Source organism: Clytia hemisphaerica, unplaced genomic scaffold (assembly GCF_902728285.1).
Source record: "Clytia hemisphaerica strain Z4C2 unplaced genomic scaffold, Clytia hemisphaerica genome assembly, whole genome shotgun sequence".
Taxonomy (NCBI): Eukaryota; Metazoa; Cnidaria; class Hydrozoa; order Leptothecata; family Clytiidae; genus Clytia; species Clytia hemisphaerica.
In genome coordinates this window covers 1,206,216-1,220,868 of record NW_027104383.1, presented here as the reverse complement: position 1 = coordinate 1,220,868, position 14,653 = coordinate 1,206,216, and the positions used below count along the sequence as shown (strand labels likewise).

Sequence of the window (14,653 nt, the reverse complement as noted above, 5' to 3'; positions counted from 1 at the left end):
TGTTACGTATGTCAAACACTCGTTAGGAGCAGAGACCTTGAATCTTATGGTGAAAAGCACCAAAATTCGACTTAAAAACTACCCAAGGCTCTTTATTGGCTTTATTGTTCTTGACAGCTTCATTGAGACAGATTATTTGTCACATGTTGTTTAACCACTTGATTGTCTAATTTATCATGTAATACTTTTATTTATTTTGACAATAAAATTTCATACACTTGACAATCAACTTCTTAATTTTTTTTTGAGACTGTGGCATCTAAAATATTTCACGCTCGAATATTTTGCGTAATAGCTCAATTTGAAATATTTTTTTCTGGTACGTCAATTTTTTGACACGTCAAGCCTCTATTTTTAACTTCTCCCTCCCAGATAGTTGAAACACAAAGTTAAAAACTGGGGTCCTCGAAGAGAAAAAATGGATAATTTTGGTAATTTCAATCCTATTTAAGGTCACCTGTTTCGCAAATTTTGCAACGTCAAAGCGTCAAAGGAGTTTGTGCAAAAAAGACAAGATAGAGGATAAGGTTTTCTAAAAAGTGGATGATTATTCAGAATTTTTTTTAGCCGTAAAAATTGGATTTTCTTTTTTGAAGAAATTCCCTTCAGTCATTTTTAGCGAAAATGAGCATTTCTCACGATTAGTTTGGTATTTTTTCTGATTCTTTGCTTTACATAATGATGCAAAAATGACAATACTTTAGGCGTAGAAACTTTCGCGAGCAGAAACTTTCGCGATTTTCGCGAATTTTGGCCCTTTTCGCGAAAGTAAATGTCTTTAAAAATTCTAGGAAGGGCCATTCGCGAAAGTTTATGCTCGCGAAAAACTCTTGACAAAATAGAAAATCTGTTAAACTTCAAACTTTGAATAAAATGTAACTTTAATGGCACTTTTTAGCCTGCTAAAATACTAACAAGTCAAAAGACAAATATTTCAAGCCAATCCAAGAAGTATTTGACCCTCTAAGCCATTTTTTCATGTGAAAATTCTCAATTTTACGTCTTGATTCGCGAAAGTTTATGCTCGCGAAAGTTTGTACGCCTAAAGTAATCAAAAAGTGAGGGAGCTCGATTTTAGAGAAAAATTTTTTTAGGGTAAATATGGGCCGAAAACTGCCGAAAATTGGGGTTTTTTGGACTGTGAAATTGTTTCTTAAAGACTGAGGAAAAGGCTCTCTAAAAAGTGACTGGAACTGTTTTTGGCCGTAAAAATCGGAGAGGGAGAAATTACCTAAAAAGATAAACATTTTTTCGCGTTTGGCTTGGTATAGTTTTTTAGTTTGGATTTTCTACTAAAATTACCATTTTTTCTATTTTCTTATTACATTTTCAGGTAGGTCCATTCATCATGCATCTTGTTAATATCTGCTTTCGAATCTTTATCTCTACGCTGAAATTGATTTACTAGAATTACAATTACCACGACTAATGTATCTTCGATGAAATAACAACGAGAGGAAGTTAGTATTCTACAGTCACTTAAAGGCAAATAGAATCAGTGGTTAATCACGGTGAGAGAACACATCTTTACATCCCCTTTTATTACCGTGAAAAACTCGTGTATATTTTCAATTCTTCTCTTTGCTTTTACGGACGTTTTCTCAGATTACACAGATATTTTTCACCATGAGAGATTTATAAAACACAAGAATAGTTTTCACAGTTGACTATTGAAATCGTATGGATAGCTTTCACTAAATAAAATCAAATTGCCAGGACTAATTATGAAGGATGAAATTAAGGCAAAATTTAAGATTAACGGCAGTTATTTCACGTCATCACACACGGCCCTAATTGGCGTAAGCCCAAAATCAGGCTGTGGCGTAATAAGGGCCCGCGTAAAAGGAGCCGGCGTTAAATTAGGGTCGGCGTAAAAAGGGCCGATAAGGTAATGATGGATTTGGGGATTGTGTCCAGTGTTGTTTGCATTACTGGAGAATCTGGAGAACCTGGGCACCACTTTATCCTCGTCCTTTACATATCGTATCTTCTCAACCTTATCTTTGCCGTCTTTGACATTCATGCCCCAGCTTTGTCCGATGTCAGACCGTCGATTATTATTACCCACTAGCCATCCCGCCGGCGTCGTCCGAGACGACTCTTTATCATGATAATCAAGCTCGCTTCGCTCGCTGTTATTTTTGAAAAATTAAATGTATTTTTTACTTTTATGATAAATAGGTAAACGGTTTCTTGTATTTCCTAAGGAAAACGAACAAAAATATTTTCTTTGATATTGAAAATTTCTAACATATTCGAGGGAGATCAATAAATAAAACAAATTTGTTGTATTTTCAAAGGAAAATTACCTAAAATAATTTCTTGTATTTGGCAAGGAAAACAACCATCGACCTAAAGCAAATCCATGTACTTAGTATTACAGTTTCTTGTATTTTCTAAGGAAAATTACATTAGACAATTTATACGAATCTAGGACAATTGCCTCACGTGACAATTCCCCCGGATAATTGCCCCGGACAATTGCCCCCAGGACCATTGCCCCTGAGACAATTGCCCCCCCCTAAAAAAAATAAATTCCCAAACAATTACCTTCGAGACAATTTTTGATCGTTACAGTTAGTCCTTTTTACCATTTCTGGGGGCAATTGTCCAGGGGCAATTGTCCGGGGGCAATTACCAGGGGGCAATTGTCACGGGGGCAATTGTCCTGTCAATTTTTATATGTTTTATATGTTTTAAAGGGACAATCGGATAGTTTGAGATAGTTTGACGGTAGTAACCTTCTACGGACCTGAGTAAAAGCTCCAAGTATTTTCGTGTTACAACTTACCAAAGTCGAGATATCAAAATTTGAAATTTTTAAAAATGGATGAACAAAAACTTGTAACTTAAATATCTCGACTTTGGGAAATAGTTAGGCAACAATATTTTGAGATTTTGCTCAGGGCAATAGAAGGATCCCACATGCAAAATATTACAAACCATCTGATTATCCCTTTAAGAACATACTAAATTTATTTTTTGCTACTTTCATCAAGTTGGTTTTTCAAATGAAATCGCTCCATGTCTTAAAAAAGATAAAGAATATATAGTTATTTTGAAAGCTAATCGGATCAAAACTGTCATTTGTAATCTATTTGCAAGGGAAGAAAATCTCCCACAATCAAGAGTATCGTGTAAAACTATTCTTATACTTGGAGTACATTTAGCCATCGTGGCTAGCCATTGGGTGTAGACATTCGAGGGTGACTTTGAAAAACTTTGAATAGCTTTGAAAATTTGAAAATTAGATATTTCAAAATGAAAAGGAAACAGGTAATCTCAGTGTTCAATTTCAAAACGCTCTTAAAAATGTTCAAAAAAGAAGATTAGGAAAACAAAGGAAAAATTCTACTTTCACGGCTTTTATGTTAAGGCTAAAAATTGACCAATTATCAATACAAAAAATGCACGGAAAAGAAATTGCTAGCGAAAATGCTTCATGCGAGAATTGGAGAGTTCGGATTTAAACGTACTTTAATGGGATAAACTTTCGCAGGGATTAAATTTCGCGGATTTAGGTGTCATCTGCGAAAATCCGCGAAATTAAGTCCCAATGGAAATTTGGGAGGGCCTCATCTGCGAAATATTTCTAAGCAAAACTCAAAATATGTAAAATTAATACTATTTGAATGGTTACTTGCATCAAAGAGGCGCAAATAACCCGTTATTTCAACAACCAATGTGCATAATTTGACAATAAAAGTCGCAAAATCGTGAAAATATTACCACCCAATAGTGCCACCCGCAAAATTAAGTCCCCGCGAAATTTTTGAATTTCGCGGATAGGCCCAACCGCGAAATTTAGTCCCCGCGAAATTTTATCCCATTAAAGTATTATAATATACACTAGCCGGTACCCGGTGTCGCACGCCGGTTTAGCTGTTGTTGAACGCATTAAAGTCTTTTGGATGGTTGGGATGGTTGGCTTAAAACACGATGAAATCAAAATTAAAGGGAAGAATTCACTTCAAAGTTTGACTTTATCCCTCCTGGGTGATGTATCTTTTAACCATATTTTGAAAAAGATTTTTAAATTGTGGCAAAAATGATCAGAAAGAGCGTCATTCACACCATACCGGCGACCAGCGACGACGTCCGAGACGGCTCTGCAAGAGTTTTAGATTTTTTAGATTTTTTTCTCGCTTCGCTCGCTTTACATTTGCCGTAGTTCTTGATGTTTAGGAAAACTTTAATGTCAAGATAAGCGGAGTGAAATAATAGACATGACACGAGGTTCGTCGAAAAAAGGCAGCCCAGGAGGGGGGGGTACTTAGGCAAGAGAAGGGTACGGGTAGTACCATTCCTTTTTCTGTTTCTCTATTGTTGGAAATTTTGGCTGAAAATTGGAAAAAAAGTCTCAGTCTCTCAAAGGGTCGATTTTCGAACTTTGGCTCAGACATACCCGTCACCTTAAGCAAACTTAAGTAGGTTTTTTAAAAACCTATTTGATCTTATCTTTCTAAGGGTTACAAAGAAAAAAAATTCTCAGTCGGAATTTCTCCCTTTTGCAGCCTTTTGGTCTTTCTCAGGGTACAAAGACCATGAAAAGTTTAAAAAATAATCTAAGGTTAACTGCACTCTTCTGAACAAAAAAATAATCGAATTTTCAGCATTATATATATAAAAATCGTTGACCCATTTCAGCCATTTCAAACTGTTTTATCAATCACTTTTGAAAAAAACTAGGAAAAAAAATAGATTCCTAAACTGTTTTTTTACCTTATTCCAGAAATTCTTTATGGCGCCATAATTTCGAATGTTTTCATCGCATACGTCATAGAACCGTTCGAAATTCGAATTCTTGAGATGATTCGAAATTCGAAAATGAAAAAGTAGCACATGGGAAATTGCGCGCGAAACTAAAAAGACACGTGTTTTTTTGTGGGTGCATTTTCCAATAAAAAACGACTTCAGTTTGAAGGAGAAGGTATATAATCATCAATTCACGAAGATGCAAAGTGGGAAATGGGGGAAAATGTCACAAAAAAGATCTTTGTCCGCGCGATCTCAAATAACACTGTCGTCAGGGAGTACTCATTTGTTTACAAAATTCTTTGACATGACGAATTGGTCAGTAAAGTTAACGAGGAATCTCCTTCCAGCTACGCTGTTTATTGTTTTGGTTTGGCCAATCAGAGGTGGACTGGGCAAAGGGTGAGCCGTGAGCAATGCGCATGTCTATTATGCTAAAGCGAAATGGTAAAGATACGAAGATAAACTGTTGATGGAATGTGACTAGAAGAAATAATGTATTTATAACCATAATTTTGACTAAAACTTGTCAATGTTTCATGCCAATATACTGATGGATTATACGTTTATTAATATTGGGTTGTAATTTTGGATGATTCGCTGCAATAGCTAGGTTTAACGACTTGCAGCGATTCCATAGAAGAAGCCAGTATTTTTATACACATAAACAACAAGTGGAGGCTCTCTTGGTCATTGGTCATAACAGTTCAGTTTGTTTTGAACATATAGTTGAGTTGAATTTTCAAATTTTGGTATTTATCTAGAACTCTTATACGACAATGTCAACAGACACAGCAGATCGCTTTACCTCTAAATTTCGACAACAACGCCAGACAGGTGCTGGTGGTGGAACACGAGATAGGAGACGCGTCTTTGAAAGTGGAAACGATGATACAACTAAGAACAGTGTAAGCTCATCTGGTGTAGCTGGTAGATATAGAAGTACTGGTGATAGGGGTGAAAAGACTGAAACCTCATCGGTATCCTCACGACTTAGTAAACTAAATACAAATGATGATAAAGAGGATGATACTGAGAAAAGTTCAACGGAAAATAAACATCAAGATGAAGAAGATGCCGAAGAACAAGCATCTTCTCGCAAGTCACATCGAAAGGCTGGAGGTGCAAGCGCTAAATCGGGACAAAAACGACGAGATAGAAAAAATCTAAGGGAAAAACGACGATCAACTGGTGTTGTTATAATGCCTGGGCAACCGGTATAAATTGTTTTGTTTTGTTTTTCTCCAGACACTCTAAACAGGTTTTCCAAACTTTGTAGGAAAGAAGCTTACAGGCTCATTTCAGATTATTCAGTTAGGAATGGACAATTTGTTGCAAAGGTTTTCCTCATATAACAACATTATGATGGATAATAAAGTCAAGTAGAATAGAAGGTTATTCAGATTATTGCAGGTTGGCCTTATTCTTAGGTTTTTGTAAATCAAACATGATCAGTCAAACAATCGTTAGAAATATTTGGTTATTTACCAAACCAATTTGAGAATTTTAGCAGGCTGAAAAATTCAACTTATGTTTCATTGTCTGATATTAGATCTTTTGCTAAACATTGCTAAAGTTGGTTTAATGTCAGCAACCCCCATTCCATTCTGTCAACCATTTTTGGGGAGGAATAATAGGAAGGTAAGAATATCACTGATTGAATCTATATTTCTTTGGTTTTAGCAAAAGGATGACTGTATTTGTAAGGGGGTTGTCAACATAAGACCAGCTTATAGTTCCATCAGAGCATATAGTAATATTATAGTTTGGAAGGTGAGAAATTTTTATGCCTAATATGACAGTTGATAGTACCGTCAACTGCTCTAACTTGGGACTATCTGACAAAACATGGGACGGCAATTCGGCCACCGAACCTCCAAAGTCATTTGATTTGAGTTAATGAACGGCGTATTAAAAAATACACGATTTCTCTTTCTCACCAAGTAGGCTTTTAAATCGAAATATAAAAAAAAAACCGTAGTCGAACACACGCGAGTGTTTTTCACTCTAAGAGGAACGAAGCAGTATGATTTATAAACTTGGTGGAGTTATCAAAACAAATTTGTTGTCAAAGAGATTTAACAGTAAGTGAAAATACAGGCCAGATATCAACCAGTCCTATGTTTCGACCAATGGTCCCAAGTTAGAGCAGTTGACGGTACCATTATAGATAGTTTAGCTATAAACAATTTTATCCATTTATCTCAGTCTTTGTCTATGCATACCACAAGTTAATATAATATTAACATGCCCCAGCATGCCCCATCTTCTTCTGTCACCCATTTAAAAAAAGGAAAATTACGAAGTTTGGAATCTGACGCTTATTGAAACTATATTTCTTTGCTTAGCGGTCAGAGAGTAAAATATATTTTCTCTCAGTAAACATTGACTTGGACCTTGAGGATAACTAGCTTAAACTCCAGCATAAAAGTTTGTAATGATAACGTCATATACCTTAACCCTATTTTTATCAGGGGGGGTGTTTTCCACCAGGCTGGCACTCTTTTGCTAATAGCTCACTGAAATTTTTTTTTAACACTCTGAAAGTTTTTGACTTTTAATATAATCCTAGTAGCAGCATGTATACCAAATTTTACAATTATACACCGACCAGATCAGGTTTTATGACTTTTTTGTGCAGGCATATCATAAAATCCAGCTAAAACCCTGTAAAATCACAAAATTTTAAATTTAGCATAACTTTTGATCTAGGCATCCAATTGACTTCAAATTTTGACAGGTTTTAGGTATTAAAGATAAATTTTAAAAAATATTTTAAAAATGTTCAAAAACTGCTGATGTCATCATAAATGACGTCATTATTTTTTGAAAAAAGTTACTCATTTTCTGCATGGATTTTAAACCTCGATTTTATTAGTATATTGAAAACCGGCAAATATGTTAAAGATATTCATTTTGGCTTTTAGAAATTCAAAACAGAATTGAAAAATCTCTATTTGTTCAACTTTAATTGCTATTTTATTGAATAGTACTTTTTCATTGGTCAGCGATAATTGTGAAACTTTGTGATGACGTCATCACCTTTATGATGACGTCATCAACTTAAATTTTTTTCTATGAACTCCTTTTATGGTAGAGAACATTTGTGCCAAATTTCAAGTCCATACCTTTTCTAGATCAAAAGTTATGCAAGGCTGGTGGAAAACACCCCCCCTTGAGAATACAAAATCCGAAAAAGCCTGATAATAATAGGGTTAAGGGAAAAAATTGTCGCAGAATTTAATTTTGCGGTTCACACAGGTTCACAGCTCAAAATTCTGAAGTTTTGCAGATTGAGAGCATTTTTTGTTTAAAATATGGCCTATTTTGCCCTAAAAAGATAAATCTTTTAGGTGATTTTTTAAATCATGAAAATATATTAAATTCCAAAAATATTAAATTGTTCCTGCAAAAGTTTCTTCCTTTAAGGTAATTGATTACCTGTCTATTACCACAGCTGTTACCTAGGGACAAGATAATTTATCCTGTTTTTACTGACTGGTGAAAAGAAATGTACACTGAAGTAGTTTGTTAGTCTTAAACAACTATTGTTCCCATCTCTAAAGAAGGTTGACTGAGTTGAATGAAGGATGTCAACATTAGACAAATTTATAGAAATATAAACTGAGCTAGTAATGTTTTGATTGTCACAAGTGCCTTAAAAGTTTTTAGATTTTTGACTAAGCTTGTGTTATACTTCATTATGAGAATAGAAATTGTCAACTCAAAATATTGTATTTTGGTCTAATACTGACATCCCTCATCTTACTTCTTTATCCTTCTCTATAGATAAAGCTATTCTAATTTGCATCAGTCGACGCAAGTGAAAAATATTTTTTTCATTTTTACCATCAGGCTATTTAAATCACTTAAATTTTGGTAAAAACAGCCTTTTTAGCGGAAAACACACAAGAAAAAGCCTTTTTTGGCCACCAACGGACGCTGCCCTGCCTTTCTAAAATATGGCCTGACCATTTTAAGCAAATAGAAATAGATTCAGCCTTTCTATTTTTTTCAGCTCTTAAAAAAGGATGTTGGAATCAGATAAGGGAATTTGACATTAGACCAAGTCAGTTATGGTAGTTTTTTCAATTGGAGTCAAATTAATCATACAGGAAAGTAGAAAAATAATTGAATGTTCATGAAAGTTTAAATGAAGCAAACAAATCTTCTTCTCCTGATCTGTTGATCTTAACTGATCTGATGAACATTGCCTTGCAGGGCTTAGTTTTATAACCCATGCAAAAATGTTCTAAACACTGACATTCGTGATTTTTTCTGGCTCACAAAATCCATGAAATTAAGATTTTTTGATTCAAAAAGGGAACCAGAAAATATTCAACATATTAGAAAATAATTGATTGTCTAATATTTGCATGGTATTATTAATTCCACTGAGAAAGTGATCTTATGATCATCTTCCTTAACTTCAGTGCAAGAGGCCAGGATTCAATTCCACTCTGTTTCACTTGGTCCTATACGTCATGGCATGTGATGGGAGTTGGGCACAATCACTCTGATACAAGAGAGTAGGGAAGTTTGCCGGAAATCTGTTTGGTGACATTATTGGAATGTTTAAGGGAGAGCTGTTGTTATCCCAAGCTTGATCAAGTAGCATGTAGAAGATTTCGTAAATGACCCCTTTGTGAAATGAAATGATTTTTATTAAAATTTATTTTGGTTTATTCATGAATATCAGTTACCATCAAGAAGTTTTTTAATTTTCTTTGTATCTTTTTTCCTCATCAAATAGAAAAACCTGTGGCCTAAAATGGCTAAAATGGCTAACAAACTACCCAAACTTGACTCTCTTTTTCCAGTACTTCTAAAAATGCTGCATATTGACTGAATTGTTCCTATCAGTTTAGCCAGGTTTAATAGATAAAGTGTAATTTTAAAACATTTAGTGGTATTAGTTGTTGTTCTTCCATTCTTATTAAATTTTGAGGTCATTGATTAGTCAAAGAAATTAAAACTTCTGTCTATAACAATATTTTGCGAAGGAAATTTGTAAACAATAATTCTCAGTTGAACAGTGTCGAACAAAGTTGTTTTGCTGGTTATAAAAAGAAATTATTCATCTTTTAAGGAATTTATTTTATTTTGATTAAATTCCTTCTTCATCGTGTTTTTATTCAGCCTACAAAGTAAACTCTAGTAAATTCATATTTGGATTCTGTTTACTTTGTATTAATGCTACAGTTGATGCCATATTTGATGCCAAAATGCAGACCCTTGTTTTAAAGATGCATTCTAAAGAAGCAGCTTCTCTTAAAAATACTCAGTCTATGTATAACTGCAAAGCGTTTCTGTAAGTATAAGCATTGAAAGACGGATTTTAAATAATGCCAATGCGGATAATTCTTTTTAAATGCTATCTACTTTACGTAACAAATAAAGCTGAATAAAGTGATAGATTGTTTTTCTCTGGGTGAATTAAAAAGAAAAGCCATACTTTATGTTTGCTGGCATGAATGAATAGGAGGTCCTCCATCTGTTGAATATTACTCATGGACCACCTTTTTGCAAGCTGGAGTTCAGAATAGCTGCAACTGTTTTTATCCTCTTTTACATAATAGACGTATAAAGTTTTATCTCTAAGAGTTTGTAGATTCCTTATTAAGGGTGGTTTTTATCAATTAGAATGTCAGAGAGTCATTTTAGGATTTGATGTCAGATAATATCGAGATTTGAGATTTATTTGTAGATTCTGTGTGGAGTTTAAAAAAAAGCTTTTCATTTAAGTCTATATCATTCTTTTCATAAGGTCTTATCAGAGATGTGATAAGAGTTTTTTGCATTCAAATTTTGCATTCACATTTTGTGAAAGTTTGTTTGAACTGATGACTTTCTAAGGACAAAGAATTTTTCAGTTTGACCTCGTTTTGTAAAGGTGTTAATCTGTGCCTTGTATAATAAGTAAAGAATAAGAGTCTAATATGTGAGAACATTAAAGCTTTTTATCTATTTCTGATGTAACTGAATCTCTATAAAGGTTACTTGTCTTTCTTTTTGGTGGTGTAAATTCAATTGACTGATTATCTTTGTAGGGTGCAGCTCCCGCTGACGACGAAGAAAAACAACTCCAAGAAAACACAGTGATGAATACCGAACCTACTAATGTAAGTCTAAGCCATAATTTACTCTTTCATGAATTTCTTTATGACATCGGTATGTCAGAATTTTAAGAATCTTTTCTTCTTTTGTTGACAGTGATGACTTGAAATGATTTTAAAATACTAACGATGGCATAGAGCCCATATTCAATTTATTTATTTCTTTATAATGATGTTCTTTTCTTGCTTTTACAGAGTCAAGGCTCAGATAGGTAAGATTCAATTTTTTCAAATACCAATAAACAGGTGCTAAACAAACAAACTTTTTACTGTACCATTGACAGCACAATTTTCATTCCTAATTTGGTTCTTCTTCCCTTATTATATCTTTTCTATTGTTATGATTTAAAGATGGTCATCTCTTCTAACCTGAAAAGTTTTTGCTTTTCAAATGGTTTAAACCTTTAATTACATTTTCAGGACGGATAGCGACTTGACAAAGCAGATCGAAGCATACGAATCTTCAATCGAAGAATGGAAAGACGAACTCGCCAAAGCTAAACGAGTAAGAAGCTCATTTTTTGTGCTTTTTCTTGTACTACGTCAAGCAACAATTTGTTTAGCTTTAGTATGTTTTTGAAGGGATAATTTTTGGTATGTTTTTGAAGGGGTAATTTTTGGTTTCATTTTTTGCTGAGGACTCTATTTTTATACTGCAAAAAGCAGTAATATACAGTCGCTTCGAAGGGAAGAGCTCTTAAGGCCAGATACGATAATTGCTTTCTTATTAAATTCCTTCATCGTTGACTTAAGTATGTCATTACACGATCGTGTAATAAGCTTCATAAGCTAAAACCTTTTCTATGCCAGATCTTTATCAGAATTTAATCTGAACCTTTTGTCGATCAATGCTAATTTTTAATTTCTTTTCTTTATAGGAAATCGAAGCTCTACAAAAAGATAACCAACGATTGAAAGACGAGAATAGCGCCCTGTTACGTGTGGTCGGCAGTCTATCTGGACCTCGTAAATAGTAGAAAAGAAAATTATTTTTTTTACAATTGATACAAGTACACATCACGGTTTTTAAAAAAAAACAGAACGAAAAAAAACAAACATTATGGAATACTGAAGAAGAAGAATGAGAAGAGATATAACCAGCGAAACGGTGAGACCGACTGCAGTGCTTGTTTACTTGGTCGTTAAAAATACTCTTTAATGATAAGGAATGAAAGAAGAAAATGTTGCAGTTGGTGTTTGAAGAAACCATGTTCATAATTGCAACCTGAACTTCCTCCTTGAATCAATACGGCTGCAGAGTCGTTCCCTCTACATCTCATCTCTCACCCCGAGCCTCTCTCGCTCGCCCTCCAGTATTATCGTCGTAAATAATTGTACAGCGTGTTTTTTTGTTGCCTTTTGCACGCTGGGAATTTTGTATGTAGGTTTTATCAGTATTAATTTATATTTTTCTACTCATCCCCCATCAAGATATTATAATATTTGTTCTGTCTGAAGAATTTTTTCTAATGCTATTTTTTATTGTGATTTGGTCGATCTTTAATAATATCGGGACTATAATTTTTAGTGTTATGGTGCTTGCCCTCCCCCTTTTTCTTTCCAGTTCTTTTTTACGTTTTAGTTGCCATTTTTATGAAAAACAGTCTCGTAGTTACGTATTGACTATGCTCAAACACCTTTAACTGACACCTTAGCTAGTGAAAAGAAATAGTAACTTTTCCTGTTCTCTTACTCTTTCTAAATGCACTTTTTTCCGATAGAAGCAGAGGTTACCACCCTTTTTTAGAACTTTTTTTTGAAATTAGTTCGCTTACTTTGTGCACACAGTCATGTTGATTTAAGAGAAACAAAGTTTTAAAAGAAACTCAAATATTTTGTTGTGCATTTGTTCGTTCGTTGATCAGCATTTGTCAAAGTTACACACAGTGAGACATTCGTTATTCATTTTGTGATCCCTTTTTGATCTGTCTAAGCCAACAAGGGATTTACGGATGTATTAAGAAATAATTACAAAGTTATCATAAGAAAATTTTTTCCTCCTTTCCTCTTAACATCGACCACGTATGTCGCTAATAACTGATGACTTTTGTTTTCTTAATTATTTTGATATTTTCTTTTTAACTCAATTTTTAATCGCCTTTTCGGCTCTCCTTCTTTGGGAGCTTGTGACGGATTAAAATTAGGAAACACTTTGACTTTTATGTAGAGATAATACTCATGACAACGCCTTTTTATCCCTTATAAGGATTTTGTCTTTTTGATGATCAAGTCTAGCCTTCATATAAAAACAAACTGTAGAAGGGATGATTTCGCGTTTTTATGCAACAATAAAAAAATCTCCTTATAACAACAAGAAATCATCCTTATAAGCGACCAAATCTAAACAAAGAAACCTTTTTCTAATATTCTGATGTAATTTTCCGACTTGAAAACAGGTCAATGGACGATTTTTTTAGAGTCGGTTTAACAAAAACCGCAAAATTCATTTTAAATTGTCTTAGCCATATAACAGTTTGTTTTCAATCCTTTTAGAGCTGTTGCTATGAGTGTTATTCTGATAATTCTATAGCTGATTGACAAACATGCCCTATAAAACCATAACTAGATAAAGTTGCCATCGCTATTCTTGCATAAAAAATTTGATCTAACCATTATAGATTCCGCAAATTCAATTTGCGGTTTTAGTCCTGTGTTTGATTTTGCAGAACCTTTCTTTCTTTTATAACACTAGGCACAGAATCGGGTTTTTAGAACAATGCATCTTTAGCATATGTGAGCGTTACTACTTTAAGGAAGAATCCGGTGTTCCAGCCGGCTAGCTACGCAGAAACTTGCGTAGCGAGAAAACAATTTACCAAGCAACAACAAACTCTCAAAACAAAATCAACTCAAAATGAAAAACTTTTAACACACAAATCCACACACATTTTTTTTCTCAAGAATTTTTTTGAGCGGGAAAAAAATATTTATAATTGCAATATTGACACTTTTCTTTTGTTTGGAGTTAGTGAACAAAGGTTTCTAGACGACTAAAATCGTTCCCTCCATTTCTTTTTGCTTTATTTCCACTATGTCTGAATTAGTTGTCTAGCTTGCTAGACTACGAATTAGGCGGATTTGGATGTCAAATTAAGTCAAAAACCAATATGCATGATTTGGCAGTAATACTCCTAGCCTGGATATCCAGACCGTAAACTATTTCACGCCCTTTTAAAGTCAAACAACAACCGTTTTTATCAGATTCAAGGAACATTTGTCACTTTTTAGCCATAATTTTGGTTTAAAAATTCTCATTTTTATCCAATGATTCGCGAAAGTTTATGCTCGCGAAAAAATTTTTTCCCTGAAATTCGCGAAAGTAAATGTCGTGAATTTCGCGATTTTTCGACTTCGCGAAAGTTTCTGCTCGCGAAAGTTTGTACGCCTAAAGTATTTGAAATTTATTAAACGATATATCAACTACTTCTTGCATGTCTTTTCCAAGTTGAACTTGAACTTGAAAAAGATGACACGTAAGAGGTCGAAATATCGTTTAAAATAAAAATGTGTTAAGTTTCCTAATTTTTTGTTACACAGTTTTCATGTTTCACGCATTTGAAATCTATGTATTTTTAAAGGAAAATCAATTGATAAACATTCAAATGGAAGGCATTTGGACTGTATTTTAGAAGGAGATTCTTTTTAGCTACTCAAATGCACGGTGTTTGAAATTGGTGTATTTATGAAGTTATATATCACTTTCAAATGGAACGCATTTTATAAAGAAAAATCACTGATATATTGGTAGTCTAGCAAGCTAGACGACTAATATAATTCAGACA

The 14,653-nt window shown here is 33.9% G+C and overlaps 1 protein-coding gene across 1 annotated transcript; it reads left to right on the top strand.

The window, feature by feature from the left end:
* The first annotated feature begins 5,152 nt into the window (after positions 1 to 5,152).
* Positions 5,153 to 12,346, top strand: LOC136819304 (PRKC apoptosis WT1 regulator protein-like). Its single transcript, XM_067075549.1, has 5 exons — positions 5,153 to 5,972; positions 10,806 to 10,877; positions 11,067 to 11,083; positions 11,292 to 11,376; positions 11,750 to 12,346. The coding sequence occupies exons 1-5, from the start codon at positions 5,535 to 5,537 to the stop codon at positions 11,843 to 11,845; spliced, it is 708 nt and encodes a 235-aa protein (XP_066931650.1). The 5' UTR covers positions 5,153 to 5,534; the 3' UTR covers positions 11,846 to 12,346.
* Positions 12,347 to 14,653: the final 2,307 nt, after the last annotated feature.

What these genes read in the sequence shown, in the direction of transcription:
- LOC136819304 (XM_067075549.1), top strand. Translation starts at nt 5,535, where the DNA reads ATGTCAACAGACACAGCAGATCGCTTTACCTCTAAATTTCGACAACAA. An exon ending in TTATAATGCCTGGGCAACCG is followed by an intron (nt 5,973 to 10,805) that starts GTATAAATTGTT and finishes TTATCTTTGTAG; the next exon opens with GGTGCAGCTCCCGCTGACGA. An exon ending in AACTCGCCAAAGCTAAACGA is followed by an intron (nt 11,377 to 11,749) that starts GTAAGAAGCTCA and finishes TTTTCTTTATAG; the next exon opens with GAAATCGAAGCTCTACAAAA.